The sequence below is a fragment of the Leucoraja erinacea genome, chromosome 7 (genome assembly GCF_028641065.1).
Source record: "Leucoraja erinacea ecotype New England chromosome 7, Leri_hhj_1, whole genome shotgun sequence".
Classification (NCBI taxonomy): domain Eukaryota; kingdom Metazoa; phylum Chordata; class Chondrichthyes; order Rajiformes; family Rajidae; genus Leucoraja; species Leucoraja erinaceus.
This window is the reverse complement of record NC_073383.1, coordinates 17,575,239-17,591,585: the sequence shown is the minus strand read 5'-3', so window position 1 is coordinate 17,591,585 and position 16,347 is coordinate 17,575,239. Positions and strand designations below refer to the sequence as shown.

Below are 16,347 nucleotides of genomic sequence, written 5' to 3'. Positions count from 1 at the left end.
TTTCCAGGTTCATTAAAAATGAAGTGAAACTCCATGTGCAAACTTTGCATAGCAGACCGAGCTAAAGCCCATCATATACAACAACATCATCTATGAGAAGCACCTTGAAATAGAGATGGCCCATTTCCGACACCCTTAGGAAGTAAATCAGGAGCCATGTCAATATCAGGGTGACATAAAGAAGTGAAAAGAACCATTTTATCATTGAAATATTAAATGTTGAAAATATACTCCTTTATAAAAACTAAAGATTAACACAATGCGCAAGACAGCGGAATACAGACAAATCTGGAAAGTTAGCTCTTTTAAAAATGTTTGTGTCAAACTTTTTACGTGCAGAAAAATTATAATTTACCAGAACAGGTGCACAACCTTTTATCTGGAGTTCTGGAGACCGAAAAGCTCCGAAAACCGGACATTTTTTCCAGGATGTTGTCTGCACACCAAAGCTCGCGTTTGGCGCCAAACTTGACCCGAAACGACCCACGGTCAACCCAAGTCTGTACTACTGTAGCGGCTGCCTCCTCCCCGGAGACCGGGAAGACACTTAAACATCTGTAAATCATTGCTTCAATGTTCGTCAGTTAGTTTGGCGTTTATGTGAGGGGGGGGGGGGGGGGTGGGGTGAAGGGGGAAACTTTAATTCTTAGTCCCCTACCTGGTCGGAGAGGCGGGGAGCGGGCAATGCCTTACCGAGTCGCCGTGCAGTAAGCTCCGGAGCGCTGTGGCCGCTGACTCCCAACATCGCGGAGCTGGGGCTGCGGGCCGGCCGGCGCCTGGTTGGAGCTCCGACCCCGGCAACTCTACCCCTGGCTGCGCGGCGCTCCAAATCCAGCGCCGCCCGCGGCCGGACGCCCGCAGCCCCAGCTCCGCGATGTTGGGGTCGGTGGCCACAGCGCTCCGGAGCTTACCACACGGCGACCCAGTAAGGCATTGCCCGCTCCCCGCTGGTATCCCAGCGCTGCGACGCCGCTGACTCCCAACATCGCGGAGCTGGGGCTGCTGTCATCTGGCCGCGGGCGGCGCTGGATTTGGAACGCCACGCAGCCAGGGGTAGAGTTTCCGGGGTCGGAGCTCCAACCGGCGCCACCCGCGGCCGGACGCCCGCAGCCCCCAGCTCCGCGATGTTGGGAGTCGGCGGCCACAGCGCTCCGGAGCTTACTGCACGGCGACCCGGTAAGGCATTGCCCGCTCCCCGCCTCTCCGACCAGGTAGGGGACTAAGAATTAAAGTTTCCCCCTTCACTCCCCCCACCACCACTTAAAATCCCTCCAAACTAACTGACTAACATTTAATCAATGATTTACAATGATTCCCCGGTCTCCGGGGAAGAGGCAGCCGCTCCAGACTTTTCAAGCCGCCCGCGCTACCTACCTAATCTACGCTAAAAAATCTTCCATTCGGAAATCCGAAAAATTCCGAAATCCAAGAAGTGTCTGGTCCCAAGGCTTTCAGATAAACGGTTGTGCACCTGTATCTTTCTCTGTGTACAATTGAATATTTGACAGTTTCATACTCCATCTACTGGCTACTCAACTACACTGCATGTAAAATTCTGAAAGTAACCCGCAGCAACACGATATATCATGTCGCCTCTTATTTTCTTCGTGTCATTTTACTCTACTGCAAAGACTAGACATAAAAGATAACTAATAATATACATGTAGATTTCACCTCTATCCCTCTTGCCCATAACTTTCAAAAGAAGTTGACTGCACGAAAAGAACAGAGGAACAATTCATGACATGATGTTGGTAAGGGAGAAGGGTTGGTTCTGAAGGCGTTTTAATTTTTTTTTTTTTTAAAAGGACACATGGAAAATGTACCAACGCAGCTCAATCCAGAACATTTTGCAGCAATTGGGACAAAGTAGTATGTCATGCAATACTAATTGATATGTGATAGATATCACATGCAAAAACCTGTGAATAAATGTACTTCTGTGTGCAAGTAAAAAGGTTATAGAAAAAAGTTGCATTGAATGAAGTGTCCAATAATTTTGAAAGGATGGCCTGGCATTTAACCACTTGTCGGTTAAATACATCATAGACTTGTCCGCCTCAACAGTTACTCGTGTAGCAGACGTGCTCTATGATTAGAATCATCTTTCATTTGATTGAGAATTCCTGTCCAGATGATCAGGGAAGAAAAGTTCAACTATTTCATTTTTTTTTAAATGACTTATGCTTCAATTAAATAGTTTTGTACTTTTATATAAATATTAATCGTTTTTACAAAGTCTCCGAAAATCAGATGTATGAAAAAATAGGCTCCAAACCCAACCTTGCCTCCTATTAAATGCCACCAGGGCATTTCAAGCTCTGGTCCTCAATGTCCTCTGGTTCTGGTGGCCAGAGCTCAGATGTTGGTGGAATCTCGCTTCATCGTGCAACATGACTTCTGGATCAGAAGACCCAGAGCAAAAGTATCTACAGTGTCTACAAGATTAGCATGGACATGGGGAGGCCAAGGACCGTGCATAAAACAGGGGACAGGGCAATGCATAAAGTGTTTCTACATCAAGCTGAACTCACTACAATTTGGTCCGAAAGAAGATCAAGCCAAAAGAACAATGAAAATCAGCACACACTAAACTTTTGCACTGGAGCAGAAATAGATATCTCACACGCACTTTAATACTGATGATTTTACAACAAATCTGCTTGGAGGCAAAGGATAATTGAGTTATTATTTATCCAGCATCATTTGCCCACTTAAAAAAATCAGCAAGTACATTTTCCTTCATAGCATTGTAACCTAATGTTTTATTAATACTTTACAAAAGTGATACCTGCACAAGTTCATTCAGTACCACTGCATCAAAGCCAGAAAGATACTGGACATAATATCGCTGCATCACTGGTCCATATTTGCGTACATGTGCTCTGAGCTCTTCCATGTAATAGATCAGTTCAGCAATGTGCCTACAAAAAAAAATTCCACAAAAATGTAAATAATTCCTAATTACAGATTGATTAGATTCCAAAGCAGAAACAATGTACATAGCAAAATACTTATTTCAAAATAAAATCATTTCAATCCTTAGACGTATTAATTGCAAAAGAATAAGCACATTATAAGTCATAATATTCAGTTTGTTATCAAACACTTATTATAAATCTTGCTAAATCAACTGCACATCATTGATGAAAATGCACAATGTTGGATAATCCCTTTTAACTTAGCTTGATCAGTTTCAAACCATCATTGTCTCCAATTTCAAACATTTAGCAATTTAACAAGCATAATGCAGCCATGGAAAACTTGTTACACATGCCTTTTTTTTTTAAAACAGTACTCCTACTTATTATGAAAGGATGAATTTTACCTTGTGAAACTAAAGAATATTTGTATAGATTAAGTGGATAGCTAAACAATACCTGGATTCAAACAATTACAATGATATATCTGAATTCAGATATTCCAGGGAGGGAGCGGGGTGGAATTTGATTTTAAGGAGCATCCAAGGCCAAGAAGCATAATCTAAAAGTTAGAACCTGTTCCAACAGGAGTTGGGATAGGAAACATTACTATATTGAGGCTGGCAAGTAGTTGGAACTCCACCATCATGTCACTGGATGCTAAGTGTGCATTTCAAATCCAAGATTTCTCATCATGAAAGTATTAGAAGAAATGTGGAAAAATTTGGAGCTCAAATGATGGTGGAACTTCCTACATAGGTTCAAACAATGTTATCCCTATTTTCCCCCAATCAAAAGGCCCGTGATCTGAAACTTTAACTCAGTTCCTTTTCCCTAAACCTGTTTGAATAATTTCTAGCTATAATCAGCCACACCTTTTTGCCTGTTTTAATTTCTTCAATAACATTTTAGGGGTGTAATCATCACAGCTGTCACCGACATTTTGCACCACGCTCAACTGGTGTACAGGTTCAATAATACTTTGTTCAACATCCGTCTTATGGGGGAGGTTCTCAAGGATATTTTCAACCAAACTCCCTTATTTCCTTATATGTTAAATCTTTATAAATTCTCATCCACTCGTCTATGATATAGGTCTAGGTTCATTTTTTCCAAGTCTAAAGGTCGCCCAGTTGAGAAATTTGCTCACAGATACTTTTCCATCTCTTAGCATTTTCGTCATTTCATATTAAAAGCAAACCAAGACTCCTTTGCTCAACGATCAACTACTACCAGATTCCCACTCGCCCATGGGCTCCCCTCCAAACTCAACCCACAGCTAAGACCTACCCCCCAGGCCTTCACTTTATGAATGTGGGCTCACCCCCATCTTCACATCCCTCTCCATCAGCAGTCTACCCCCCCCCCCCCCCCCCCACCCCCACCCCCCCCTCCCATCTTTACCACATCGGCAGGTTCCTCCCCCACCTCCCACCTTCACTTTCACTCACACCCACTTCCCCCTTATCTCCACGAGAGCTGTTCACACATTCATTCCTCATATTTCCCCATTCTCACCAAAACTAACTCAGCCCATGCTAGTTTCAACGCATCTTTCTGCACTCTCCATTTTCACTACAGAATCCAAACAATCAATCCATCAAAGCTTATAATTTCCTTCATGTTAAATGATTTCTCCTCATTTATCCCCTTTATGTCAAATGTGCATTCTGACTGATATTAAAAGATTAGCCTCGGACCCCTGAAGTTCTGACCACCATGGGTGGAATGAGAGATACATTTAACACATTTACTTACTTATCTATGAAGTCATCACTGTTTCTTGTTCTTGGAATGTTATCTGCGTGACGAAGCAGCCAAATAATTTCATCGCGTGCAAAAGATAGAGCCATGAAAACAAAGAGTGCCTACAAGGAGAGTCCAAATGACAAATCAAGGGGTAACATTCTGCTAAAATGTTGTTTTAAGCTGTCTCAAAGGTGGTATTGGTCCTCCCCATCTTACGAACACACAATTTATGTACAGCCCCTACATATGAGTGAGCGTTTGGGAGACTGGCCGTATGTATTTACCAGCAGCTGCATGCATCTTCCGCCATGGGAACAGAGTTTGTAGCCACATTTCTGACGTGAACTGTTCCAGTACAACATGTAGTCTAAACCAGGGGTTCCCAACCTTTATCATCCCGTTTACCCCAGGCAACTTTAACAGCACGTAACAATGTTATTTCACTTATTTATGAGCAACTAATGATGAACAGATTTATACCAGAACCAGTCAGTCAATGAGAAAAAATATGTACAAATCCAGAATCAACAAATTTACCCCCTGGGTAGGCAAAATGTACCCCCTGGGGGTACATTTACCCCAGGTTGGGAACCCTTGGTCTAAACTTTCCAGGAACAGAATCCAACCATAACTTGTGGACGACCTGTATAACATTTGCTCAAATGTATTTATTGTGAAATCCAGTGTTATCCAATTTGCAAATAAATTCATATCCAAGCATACCAGAAATGGCGCATATGCAATTTTTACATGTATTGTGTAAGGAAAAAATATTCTGATAACAATCAGGTGTAAGTTTGAGAAACTAAACTTATGTTGTAAAATGCCTTTGCACAAGTTAAGTAGTTGAAAAACAACTGTACATTTATTTTCACCTCCTGATAAGGCAGAGGGAATGATTCTTTGTTTCAGCAAGAACTGATGATGACATAAACATCAGTTTTTCCACCCTATGATCTAAATTCTATTGAAAGAAAATACTGACTTAAATATGAACACAGTACCTTTGGACCAAGTAACCCAGGCTGGTCAGCAAGAACAGTGGCAAGCTCTTTCAAGGCAGACCGCAAAAACTTGCGTCGCTCTCGGTGTAGTGGTCCACTGAAGGGGCAACGGTCAGAATGGAAATTAATATTAACATTCAGAAATTAGGTAGAAAATAGAGCCATGCAAAATGAAATACATATTAGGTTCTTCACATAGATAACTGGTTGCTAAATGAATGACATTCAATTTTCTTACACATTCCTTTATTCGTGGCATACAGAATACCTGAATGGAATTGCTCAAAAATCATGAATGGAAGGGATCTTTGCAAACTCTCAACAATCCTCAGCGATTGCTCATATATGTATGATTTGGGATGAAGAGTTTGTATGATGATCTACTTTTCTGCATTTATGTCACTTATGAGAAAATATGCTAGGTTCTTGACGGCATAAGTATAGCATGCTGACAGTAACAGTTGATCTTGCAAACTTTTTTTTTTGAAAGGAGATATCATTGTGGCATTCATTCATCCACAAAGGTAATACTAGATTACACTGGGAATGACATTGCTTTTAATGTTATTCAGTCCCTTACTGTTTCAACACTTGTATTAATCTGTCTAGTTCAGCAAAGCCAAACATTGATTTTCTTTAGTTACTCTTGGCAAAGTTATTGTTGCTAAAATAACTTCAAATCTTGTAATTAATTATTGACATAAATACAAATCAAAAAGTAATAATCATCATCTTTCCTCAATGATACAATGAGGAATGAAATACCCCAGAATTTGTTTTCAAATCTTCTTGGTTACCAGTGAACCTTATCCTCAACTTCAATAATATAGGATGAAAGCCAGGTGAGGTGCAGAGAATCACAACATGATTGCCCAGCTCAATACTCATTTCACTCTCGTTCTCTCTGTCATTGCAGTGCATTTTGCAAAACAATTCCAGCTATCTTTTCTACCCGATCCAAGCATTGTGGCGAGTGCGCAAATGAGTCCGTTAGCTCAACTCTTAATTGTGATCTAATTTTTTTTGTAAAATATGTTAGTAGAGATTCCCAAGATTGTGAACCATAATTGAGAGTAAGGGTGATAAATAATGTCCACGAAACTGACGAAAAATGTCAAATATAAACATGCACTATAATGAAGAATTAATGTTTCGTTAAAGCAGAGGCTGATTAAATTCCCATTATAAACTGGTGCCCGATGTTCAATCCTCAGGCAGACATTTAGAGCAGCACAGCTGTAAAGTTGCTGCCTTACAGCGCCAGAAACCCAGGTTCGATCCGGACTACAGGTGCTGTCTGTAAGGAGTTTGTACCTTCTCCCTGGGACTGAATGTGTTTTCCATGGATGCTCCGCTTTCCTCCCACATTCCGAAGACATGTAGGTTAATTGGCTTTGGTAAATTATCCCTAGTGTGTAGGATAATGCTAGTGCACGGGGATTGTTGTTCGGCGCAGACTCAGTGGGCCAAAGGGCCCATTTGCACACTGTATCTCTAAATTAAACTAAGGAATTCAAGAGGGTAGACACAAAATGCTGGAGAAACTCAGCGGGTGAGGCAGCATCTATGGAGAGAAGGAATTGGCAACGTTTCGGGTTGAGACCCTTCTTCAGACTGATGTCAGGGGAGGGGGTAGGACAAAGAAAGCAAGTGGGCGGAGACAGTGGGACTAGTGGGAGGACTGGGAAGGGGAAGGAGAGAGAGATCAAGGGCTACCTGAAGTTATAGAAGTCAATGTTCATACCGCTGGGGTGTAAACTACCCAAGCGAAATACGAGGTGCTATTCCTCCAATTTGCACTAGGCGTCACACTGACAATGGAGGAAGCCCTGATCAGGAAGGTCAGATTGTGAATGGGAGGGGGTGTTGAAGTGCTGGGCCACCGGGAGATCAGCTTGGTTAAGACGGACTGAGCGGAGGTAGACTGCAAAACGATCACCAAGCCTTCGCTTGGTCTCGCCGATGTAGAGGTCGATACCTGGAACAGCAGATGCAGTAGATGAGGTTGGAGGTGCAAGTGAACCTCTGCCTCACCAGGAAAGACTGTTTGGGTCCTTGGATGGAGTCGAGGGGGGAGGTAAAGTGACAGGTGTTGCATCTCCTGCGGTTGCAGGGGAAAGTACCTGGGGAGGGGGTGGTTTGGGTGGGAAGACACGAGTTGACCAGGGAGTTACAAAGGGAAGGGTCTCTGCGGAAAGCAGAAAGGGGTGGAGATGGGAAGATATGGCCAGTAGTGGGATCCCTTTGGAGGTGGCGAAAAATGTTGGAGGATTATATGTTGTATGCGACAGCTGAGGTGAAAGGTGAGGACAAAGAGGACTCGGTCATTGTTACGAGAAGGGGGGAGGGGGAGTAAGAGCAGAGCTGTGGGATATCAATAGACAATAGGTGCAGGAGACCCCAGTGAGAGCCTCATCTATCATGGAAGAGGGGAACCCCCGTTCCCTAAAGAATGAGGACACCTCCAATGCCCCGGTATGGAAAACCTCGTCCTGGGCGCAGATGCGGCATAGATGGAGGAATTGGGAGAAGGGGATAGAGTCTTTACAAGAAGAAGGGTGGGAAGAAGTGTAGTCAAGATAGCTGTGGGAGTCAGTAGGCTTTAGTAGATGTCGGTCAATAGTCTGTTTCCTGTGATGGAGACAGTGAGATCTAGAAACTGTCGGGAGATGTAGGCAATGGTCCAAGTGAATTTTAATGCAGGATAGAAATTAGTGCTGAAGTGGATGAATTCAGTGTTCTCCATGGGTGCAGGAGGTAGCACCAATGCAGTCACCAATGTAGCAGAGGTAGAGTTTGGGCATAGGGCCAGTGTACACCTGGAACAGGGATTGTTCGACGTACCCTACAAAGAGGAAGGCATAGCTCAGGCCCATGCGAGTGCCCATAGCTACGCTTTGGATCTGGAGGAAGTGGGAGGAGTCGAAAGGAGAAGTTTTTAAGGGTTTGGACCAGCTCTGCTTGGCGGATTTGTTTGAATAAGATATCTGGTAGCAAAATATATGGCTCTTGTATTTGAAAGAACAATCCATGGGGCACCCTGGTCATAAAAACAGAACATTTGGAGAAGCTTGGTAGCTTATGAAACCTCCAAAGAAAGAAACAATTCTGTTTCTCTCTCCACATATCTGGCCAGACCTATTGAGTATCTCCAGCATTTTCTGGCTTAATTTCAAACCTCAAGCATCTACAGTACTTAGTTTTTTGTCAATTGTAATATATCAATTGTGTGTGTCTGAAGAAGGGTTTCGGCCCGAAACGTTGCTTAGTTCCTTCGCTCCATAGATGCTTCTGCACCCACTGAGTTTCTCCAGCCTTTTTGTGTACCTGTGTGTGACAAATTCCTTTTCCTGTTATTTCAATTGTGTGTGGTTTTCATTACTGCACATCTGACGGGCTGAACAGCCTATTTCCATGCCACAGCATTCTACAGTTCCAACTGTCACGCACCTCAATTTTGGTAGCCATAGATCAACCAATTTGTAGGCTCAATCTTCATCCATAATTTAATAAAAGGCCAGCAGTGCTGTAATGAATTGCTGATACTAATCCACATCAATACAGGCCAATTTGGGATTCTGCCACATGCAGGTCCAAATCCAGAACCTCGAAGCTGTCATTCTACAAGGAAAACTTCAAGGATAATTTTGCTTCCTCGGTGATTAAATGTTTATATGTGGATTTATTTACAATTTAAATTTGTTTAAATAATTTTTCCAAGCTGTACGTTCTCTGGACTGCTTAAATGACTGAATTATCCAGCACAAGACTGTTACAACACAAGATCAATTTCAGGATATGATAAACTATTAGGATTGCCGTCCAAACCAGAACATGTAGTGCAATGGGTAATCAGAGCAGTGAGTACTGACGAAAGACCGCACTCAGCAATATCTGAGCCAATTGTTCCTTTCCATATTGTATTCTATGGTATTAAAGGACTTCCAAATCAATTACAAACTTTGGATGCACTTACGCATGTGATAACGCAGTTTCTCGACATTCACGAATATCAGCTATGCGTTTGTTGTAGCTGTGGAAACAAAGTACAATTTCATGTTATGAACGTGAACGTTAGAAATTGTGTGCAAATCTTAAATAAGCACAATGAAATCTACACTAGAAAGAGCCTGCCAAGGAGCAGTGAATAATTTGGCAGGCCATTGAAGAATAACGTGCACTTTTCAAACATTTTAGACAGTAAAACCGATCATTTGTTATCCAACTATTCAGAAATGCTAGCACAAGGAACTGCAGATGATGGAATCTTCAGCAAAGACAAAGTGCTGGAAGAACTCAGCAGGTCAGTCAGCATTTGTGGAGAGAATGGATGGCTGACGTTTCAGGTCGGGACCAGAAATGCAAATAGATTAGCATTTGGCTCATCATGTGACATTTGAGAAACTCTTTCTCCACATTCCCTTTTAACTTCCCTGCTCCCTGGAATATTTTTGATACAGTATAACAATTAAATTGAATTAAGAGTGTGAGGGATTAATAGAAAAAGTATCCTGTCATCCAGAAAATCTGCCAGCCTGGCACCTTGTTCGAGAATTTTACTATATTGGGAACAGACTATGATGCAATGTTGCTTTGATTTTTCTAGGTAATATTAAATTTATTCTTCTCGGCAATAACCTTATAATTTATTTTACAAATTCATTTTGGAAAAGCCTGAACTTTGTTTGAAATCTTACAAATTTGCCTCAAATTCCAATGGTGAATCATTCAGTTTAATGACTTCCAAGCAATTAAACCATTATAAATGATTTCTAACAATTCCAAAAACAATTCTATTCCATTTAAGGACATGCTATTTATATAATTGTTAAGTTTGCCTTCATTTTCCTCAGTTATTGAAATATCTTCAAAAACTAGACGACATTTGCAACAGGCATGCATGGAGTTTAATATCGCAAATTTTAGAAGCAATTTAAGAAGAGCAAAAAAAAAAAAGCTAGCCTTTTTGTCCACTGTTAATTTTAAAGCAACCAATTACAGCTTTCCAATTAATGCTAAACTACAAAGAAAATAAAAATCATTAATTAATATTTAAGAACTAAATGTTGACTAGAATTCTGTACTATTCATCAAAGTTTAATCACCCTCAACTTATGGGGCATGCAGCTATATAATTACTCTTGAAATGTATTCTTATTACTATAAAACAGCAATTTTAAATTTAAAAATCCCTTGGAACATGCCCATTGGGGATAATTAAACAATAGATATTCTGCTCTAAAATGCTTCTGTCCCCAGCGGCTCCATCAAGAACAACTGAAAACTAATTATTTGAGAATTTTCACAATTGTTTAGGTTAGAAGAATGGCTACATTAAAAATGAAATCATTTCTGTGGATAAGTCTTGCAATTTTTAGCAAGGAAACCCTCATTGCTACAATCAGATCACAGGTAAGACTGCTCAAAAAACAAATGCACTGGAAGGTTAAGCATCAACAACCAAGTCATAAAGTCATGGCATCATGACCCTCATTCCACTCAATAAGTTCATAAATGATAGGAGTAGAATTTTGCCATTCAGCCCATCAAGTCTACTCTGCCATTCAATCATGGTTGATCTATCTTTCCAGACCTTAACCCCATTCTCCTGCCTTTTTCTCCGTAGCCCCTGACATCTGTACTAATCAATTTAGTAAGTTCATCGGGCAGTCAGCTCCTATGCCCAACACCAGATTCTGGAAACACAGACATTATTCCAAACTCTGAAGAGATTACCAGGCAGACAGAGAAAAATTTCCTCTTGGCTTCTTTGAAAAAGGCATCATCCCCATTAGGAATCCCTGGGCTTTGACTGTTCAAAGTAAATCAGGAGCATGGTATTGAAAATCGCTGAGCCCATACATTGGAAGCACACCGAGGCCCACTGTAAATGGCTGAAAAGGTATAGACCACAAACTACCAACCCTCTTGGTCTGACTTCTCCCTTCCCATGTGTACAAATGTCTGTTGTTCCCACACTAACCCCATCAGGGACCTCACAACAGTACCAGTCACACATTTCACAATCGTTTCAATGATGTATTACAATCTATACCATTATCTTACAAAGAAAACATTACCCTTTTATGTTCATGAACAAGTCCTCTGCAACTTTGTGAACATGGAATACTTCATCTCTGAATAGAGCAAGACAGGAACTGCTCTGCAGCGCAATCTTCCACAGGTTCAGAGCTGCCGTATCCGAGTTCAGGTTTCCATGGCACAGGATAAAGCCAACTAATATGAAGATAATACTTGTCTTTATAACATTTGCATAAAAGATATGAACATTTCATACTTTGAAATATTTTGTAACAGTAGATATAGTAAATCCATGGACTGGTAATATTCACATCCTAAAACTGAGGTAGAACATCAACTGTTCAATACGACATGGGTTCTTCCCCTCCCAAAAGATGACGGAAAGTAACAGGTAACGGAGAGATAATTGAAGGATAGAAACATAGAAAATAGATGCAGGAGTAGGCCATTCGGCCCTTCGAGCCTGCACCGCCGTTCAATATGATCATGGCTGATCATCCAACTCAGTATCCTGTACCTGCCTTCTCTCCATACCCCCTGATCCCTTTAGCCACAAGGGCCACATCTAAATCCCTCTTAAATATAGCCAATGAACTGGCCTCAACTACCCTCTGTGGCAGAGAATTCCACAGATTCACCACTCTCTGTGTAAAAAATGATATTCTTATCTCGGTCCTAAAAGACTTCCCTCCTATCCTTAAACTGTGACCCCTAGTTCTGGACTTCCCCAACATCGGGAATAATCTTCCTGCATCTAGACTGTCCAACCCCTTAAGAATTTTGTAAGTTTCTATAAGATCCCCCCTCAATCTTCTAAATTCTAGCGTGTACAAGCCGAGTCTATCCAGGCTTTCTTCATATGAAAGTCCTGCCATCCCAGGAATCAGTCTGGTGAACCTTCTCTGTACTCCCTTTATGGCAAGAATGTCTTTCCTCAGATTAGGAGACCAAAACTGTACGCAATACTCCAGGTGTGGTCTCACCAAGACCCTGTACAACTGCAGTAGAACCTCCCTGCTCTTATACTCAAATCAAGAGTATAAGAGCAGGGAGTGAATGATGCAATGAATGATCTATTGCTCACGTGCTACAAAAGTGTACTTTTCACTCAGGTAACCCGATATCTTCTCAATTCTCCAAGTGAACCAGTAGCAAGATTGTTTCACAAATGTAAACGATGTAGGAAGGAAAAAAAACCCTTTCCTTCTAAAAGCTAATGTAATATAACATGGTTTGATCTATGATAGAAACTCTCTTCATGTCTCTATTTATCCAATTATCCAATTTCATATAGTAGTGGTCATAAGAAGGCATGTGCATTTAATACTTACGAACAATCCATTTCTCCATTGCGTCCAAAGAGAGGTATTCACACGGCATCTGATCAATTGAAGAAAATGCATGGTTTCATAATTGTTAACATTGTAAAATCAATAGAAGATGAATGTAGAAATTAATTTTACCGTGTCAGATTGTGCAGGGTTAAGCATGGTGCTGGGAGCACTGATCAGACTTAATAACTGGGCATTTCTCCATTGTTCTGCTGACAGGTTCCGTCGAGGATAAACCATCTGTAGTGAAATTAGTGCATCCGACAAAGACTTCATTGGAGGGAGAAAGATGCATAGTAATGTTACTTTCAAATTATAGGAAAATACAATTGGACAGTTAAAAATGAAAAAGATGAAGCCACAGAGAAATAAAACGGAATGAAATTTCATAAATAAAAATATCTGGTCTTGGCTTACTTTACTGTGTGGGACAAATTCTTCCATCATTTTCTTTAATGGGTTTTCATAGTCTACAATCATCTGGCCAAGTCTTGGATACTCACGATCACTATCCGAGAAAAAATACATGGGTTGTTCTCAGTAACAAGTCACTGTAATTAAGTTAGTAATATCTCCACTACTGAATGCTTATCAATAAAGAACATAAACATGCCACCTGTAATTGGCTTCTCAAATGAATGAACCTGAGAAAACTGAACTATGGGATTATGCACTGAAGACCACGAATAAAACAGATATTGACAGGGTCACATAAAACTGATTGGAGAAAACCTAGCAAAGACATTGACCCGTTTTACTTTGATGCATTCTGGTCCAAATGGCAAGGAGCACCAGGATGGTGCCAACTCTTCAAGCATGAACAAAATCACTGGGGGAACTGCCACTCAAATGAGGCTTTACATTGTTAATCTGATAACACAGATGTATTTATGTTTTAGACTTCAGGTGACAGTGTTTATCAGACAATGCATTATGAACATTCAACCGATGACAAGAATTCCTTGACATCAAAAGATACTAGTCCACCTTGAGTCCAGCGATTGTTGAAATAGTGAGGGATGCCATTGATACTGTTAACATACTAGCTAATCTGTGCAGATTTGTTTTGGTGAGGACATGCTATACAGTTCTGAGCTAACAGCTAAGGGGGGCATATTTTCAGACAATTTGATAGAATATCCAAAGTAAACACTGTTCAAACTATTTAGCATTGCATGCTGCAAACAAAGGAAAAAACAATTTAATAAGTTAATGCACATTGATGTGGTCAATAGCCTTTGTTCAGCATTTTGAATTAAAAAAAGATATACATACAGTATTAACTATCCACAACATAGGGTAACATTTCAATTGTCGCAGCAACCAAAATTTAAGGAGGAAACGCATCTTAGATCTAGTAATTCCTAGGAAACTCAATAACGAGTCATTCTTACGGACCAGTCCACTCCCCCAGTATCAACCATCAACCATTAACGTCTGTAAGCATATCATCCGGATGTTTATACACAAGGCCTCACCGAGATAGCCGACTATATCTTCCAATTGCACATTACATCAACAACTGCGGCAGCATTCCCCTTCTTAAAAACAGTGTCTGGACTCCAACCTTTCCCATATGTCAACAAACCTTGGTTCTTTAAAAGCAGACCATATGTGTTGGGCTACCTTATTGCATAATTCTAATATCCCTTTAATACGGGATATTTCAGATACTAACCCAATAGATTCATTCGGTAGTTAATAGCGCCAACAAGACTCACCGATGTTTTGTCTTTCACATCCAAAGCTACATTTCACAGCATAGCTATTGGATCTAATTAAAGTGCATTAATAACATTTGATTGGCTGAAAGGATTAAATCCTTCTATCCACTATACTGAGTTAACACCTCCCATATAACATTTTATCCCGACTCCTTGTTGAGAGGCATAGTTGCCGAGCTCTCAAATTCCATATTTCTCCACCCCTTCCTCCAGTTATATGGTCATATGGAATAGGAGTAGAATTAGGCCATTCAGCCCCATCAAGTCTACTCCGCCATTCAATCATGGCTGATCTATCTCTCCCTCCTAACCCCATTCTCCTGCCTTCTCCCCATAACCTCCGACACCTGTACTAATCAAGAATCTATGTCTCTGCCTGTAAAATATCCACTGACCTGGCCTCTACAGCCTACTGTGGCAAAGAATTCCACAGATTCACCCCCTCTGACTAAATACATTTCTTCTCATCTCTTTCCTAAAAGAACATCCTTTAATTCTGAGGCTATGACCTCTAGTCCTAGACTCACCCACTAGTGGAAACATCCTCTTCACACCCACTCTATCCAAATATTTCACTATTCTGTGTTTCAATGAGGTCCCCCCTCATTCTTCTGAACTCCAGTGAGTACAAGCCCAGTGCCGATAAACACTCATCATAGGTTAACCTACTCATTCCTGAGCTAATTCTTGTAGACTATTAAGATTATTAAGGGTTTGGACACCCGATGTTGGGGGAGTCCAGAACCAGGGGCCACAGTTAAAGAATAAGGGGTAAGTCATTTAGAACGGAGACGAGGGAACACTTTTTCTCACAGAGAGTTGTGAGTCTGTGGAATTCTCTGCCTCAAAGGGCGGTGGAGGCTGGTTCTCTGGATTCTTTCAAGAGAGAGCTAGATAGGGTTCTTAAAGATAGAGGAGTCAAGGGATATGGGGAGAGGGCAGGAACGGGGTACTGATTGGGGATGATCAGCCTTGATCACATTGAATGGCGGTGCTGGCTCGAAGGGCCGAATGGCCTACTCCTGCACCTATTATCTATTGTCTAGACCCCCTCTGGGCCCTCTCCAAAGCCAGCACATCCTTCCTAAGATATGGTGCCCAAAATTGCTCACAAAATATTCCAAATGTTTTTGTATACAAGCCCTCTTGAAATTAATGCTAGCATTGAGTTTGCTTTCTTTACTACTGATTTGACTTGCAGATTAACCTTTTGGGAATCCTGCACCAGCACTCCCAAGTCCCTTTGCACCTCCGATTTCTAGGTTCTCACCTCAATCAGAAAATATAGTTTATGCCTTTATTCTGACTACCAAAATGTATGACTCCACACTTTGTTACACTATGAGTAAGGGTGGGGGAGACAGCCTACCTGGGGGCAGCGACAACGGCCGGGCCTCTGGCACAAAGACCGGTCCTGTTGCTCAGAAGGGTAAGGAAAAGAAGAGGAGGGCAATTGTAATAGGGGACTCTATAGTCAGGGGGTCGGATAAGCGATTCTGTGGACGTAGTCAGGAGACCCGGTGGTAGTTTGCCTCCCTGGTGCCAGGGTCAGGGATGTGTCTGAACGTGTCCAAGA

The 16,347-nt window shown here is 41.4% G+C and overlaps 1 protein-coding gene across 4 annotated transcripts in view; it reads right to left on the bottom strand.

Annotated features, from left to right (window-relative positions):
- Positions 1–16,347, bottom strand: part of nckap1 (NCK-associated protein 1) — a 153,135-nt gene that overhangs the window by 70,504 nt on the left and 66,284 nt on the right. For all 4 annotated transcript variants that reach the window (XM_055637842.1, XM_055637843.1, XM_055637845.1 and 1 more), the window contains 8 exons: positions 13,465–13,555; positions 13,180–13,317; positions 13,048–13,096; positions 11,755–11,911; positions 9,651–9,707; positions 5,675–5,771; positions 4,680–4,789; positions 2,792–2,924 (listed from right to left, as the gene is read on the bottom strand). In XM_055637842.1, the coding sequence (XP_055493817.1) occupies positions 2,792–2,924; positions 4,680–4,789; positions 5,675–5,771; positions 9,651–9,707; positions 11,755–11,911; positions 13,048–13,096; positions 13,180–13,317; positions 13,465–13,555 (832 nt within the window). The remainder of the gene's footprint in view (positions 1–2,791; positions 2,925–4,679; positions 4,790–5,674; positions 5,772–9,650; positions 9,708–11,754; positions 11,912–13,047; positions 13,097–13,179; positions 13,318–13,464; positions 13,556–16,347) is intronic.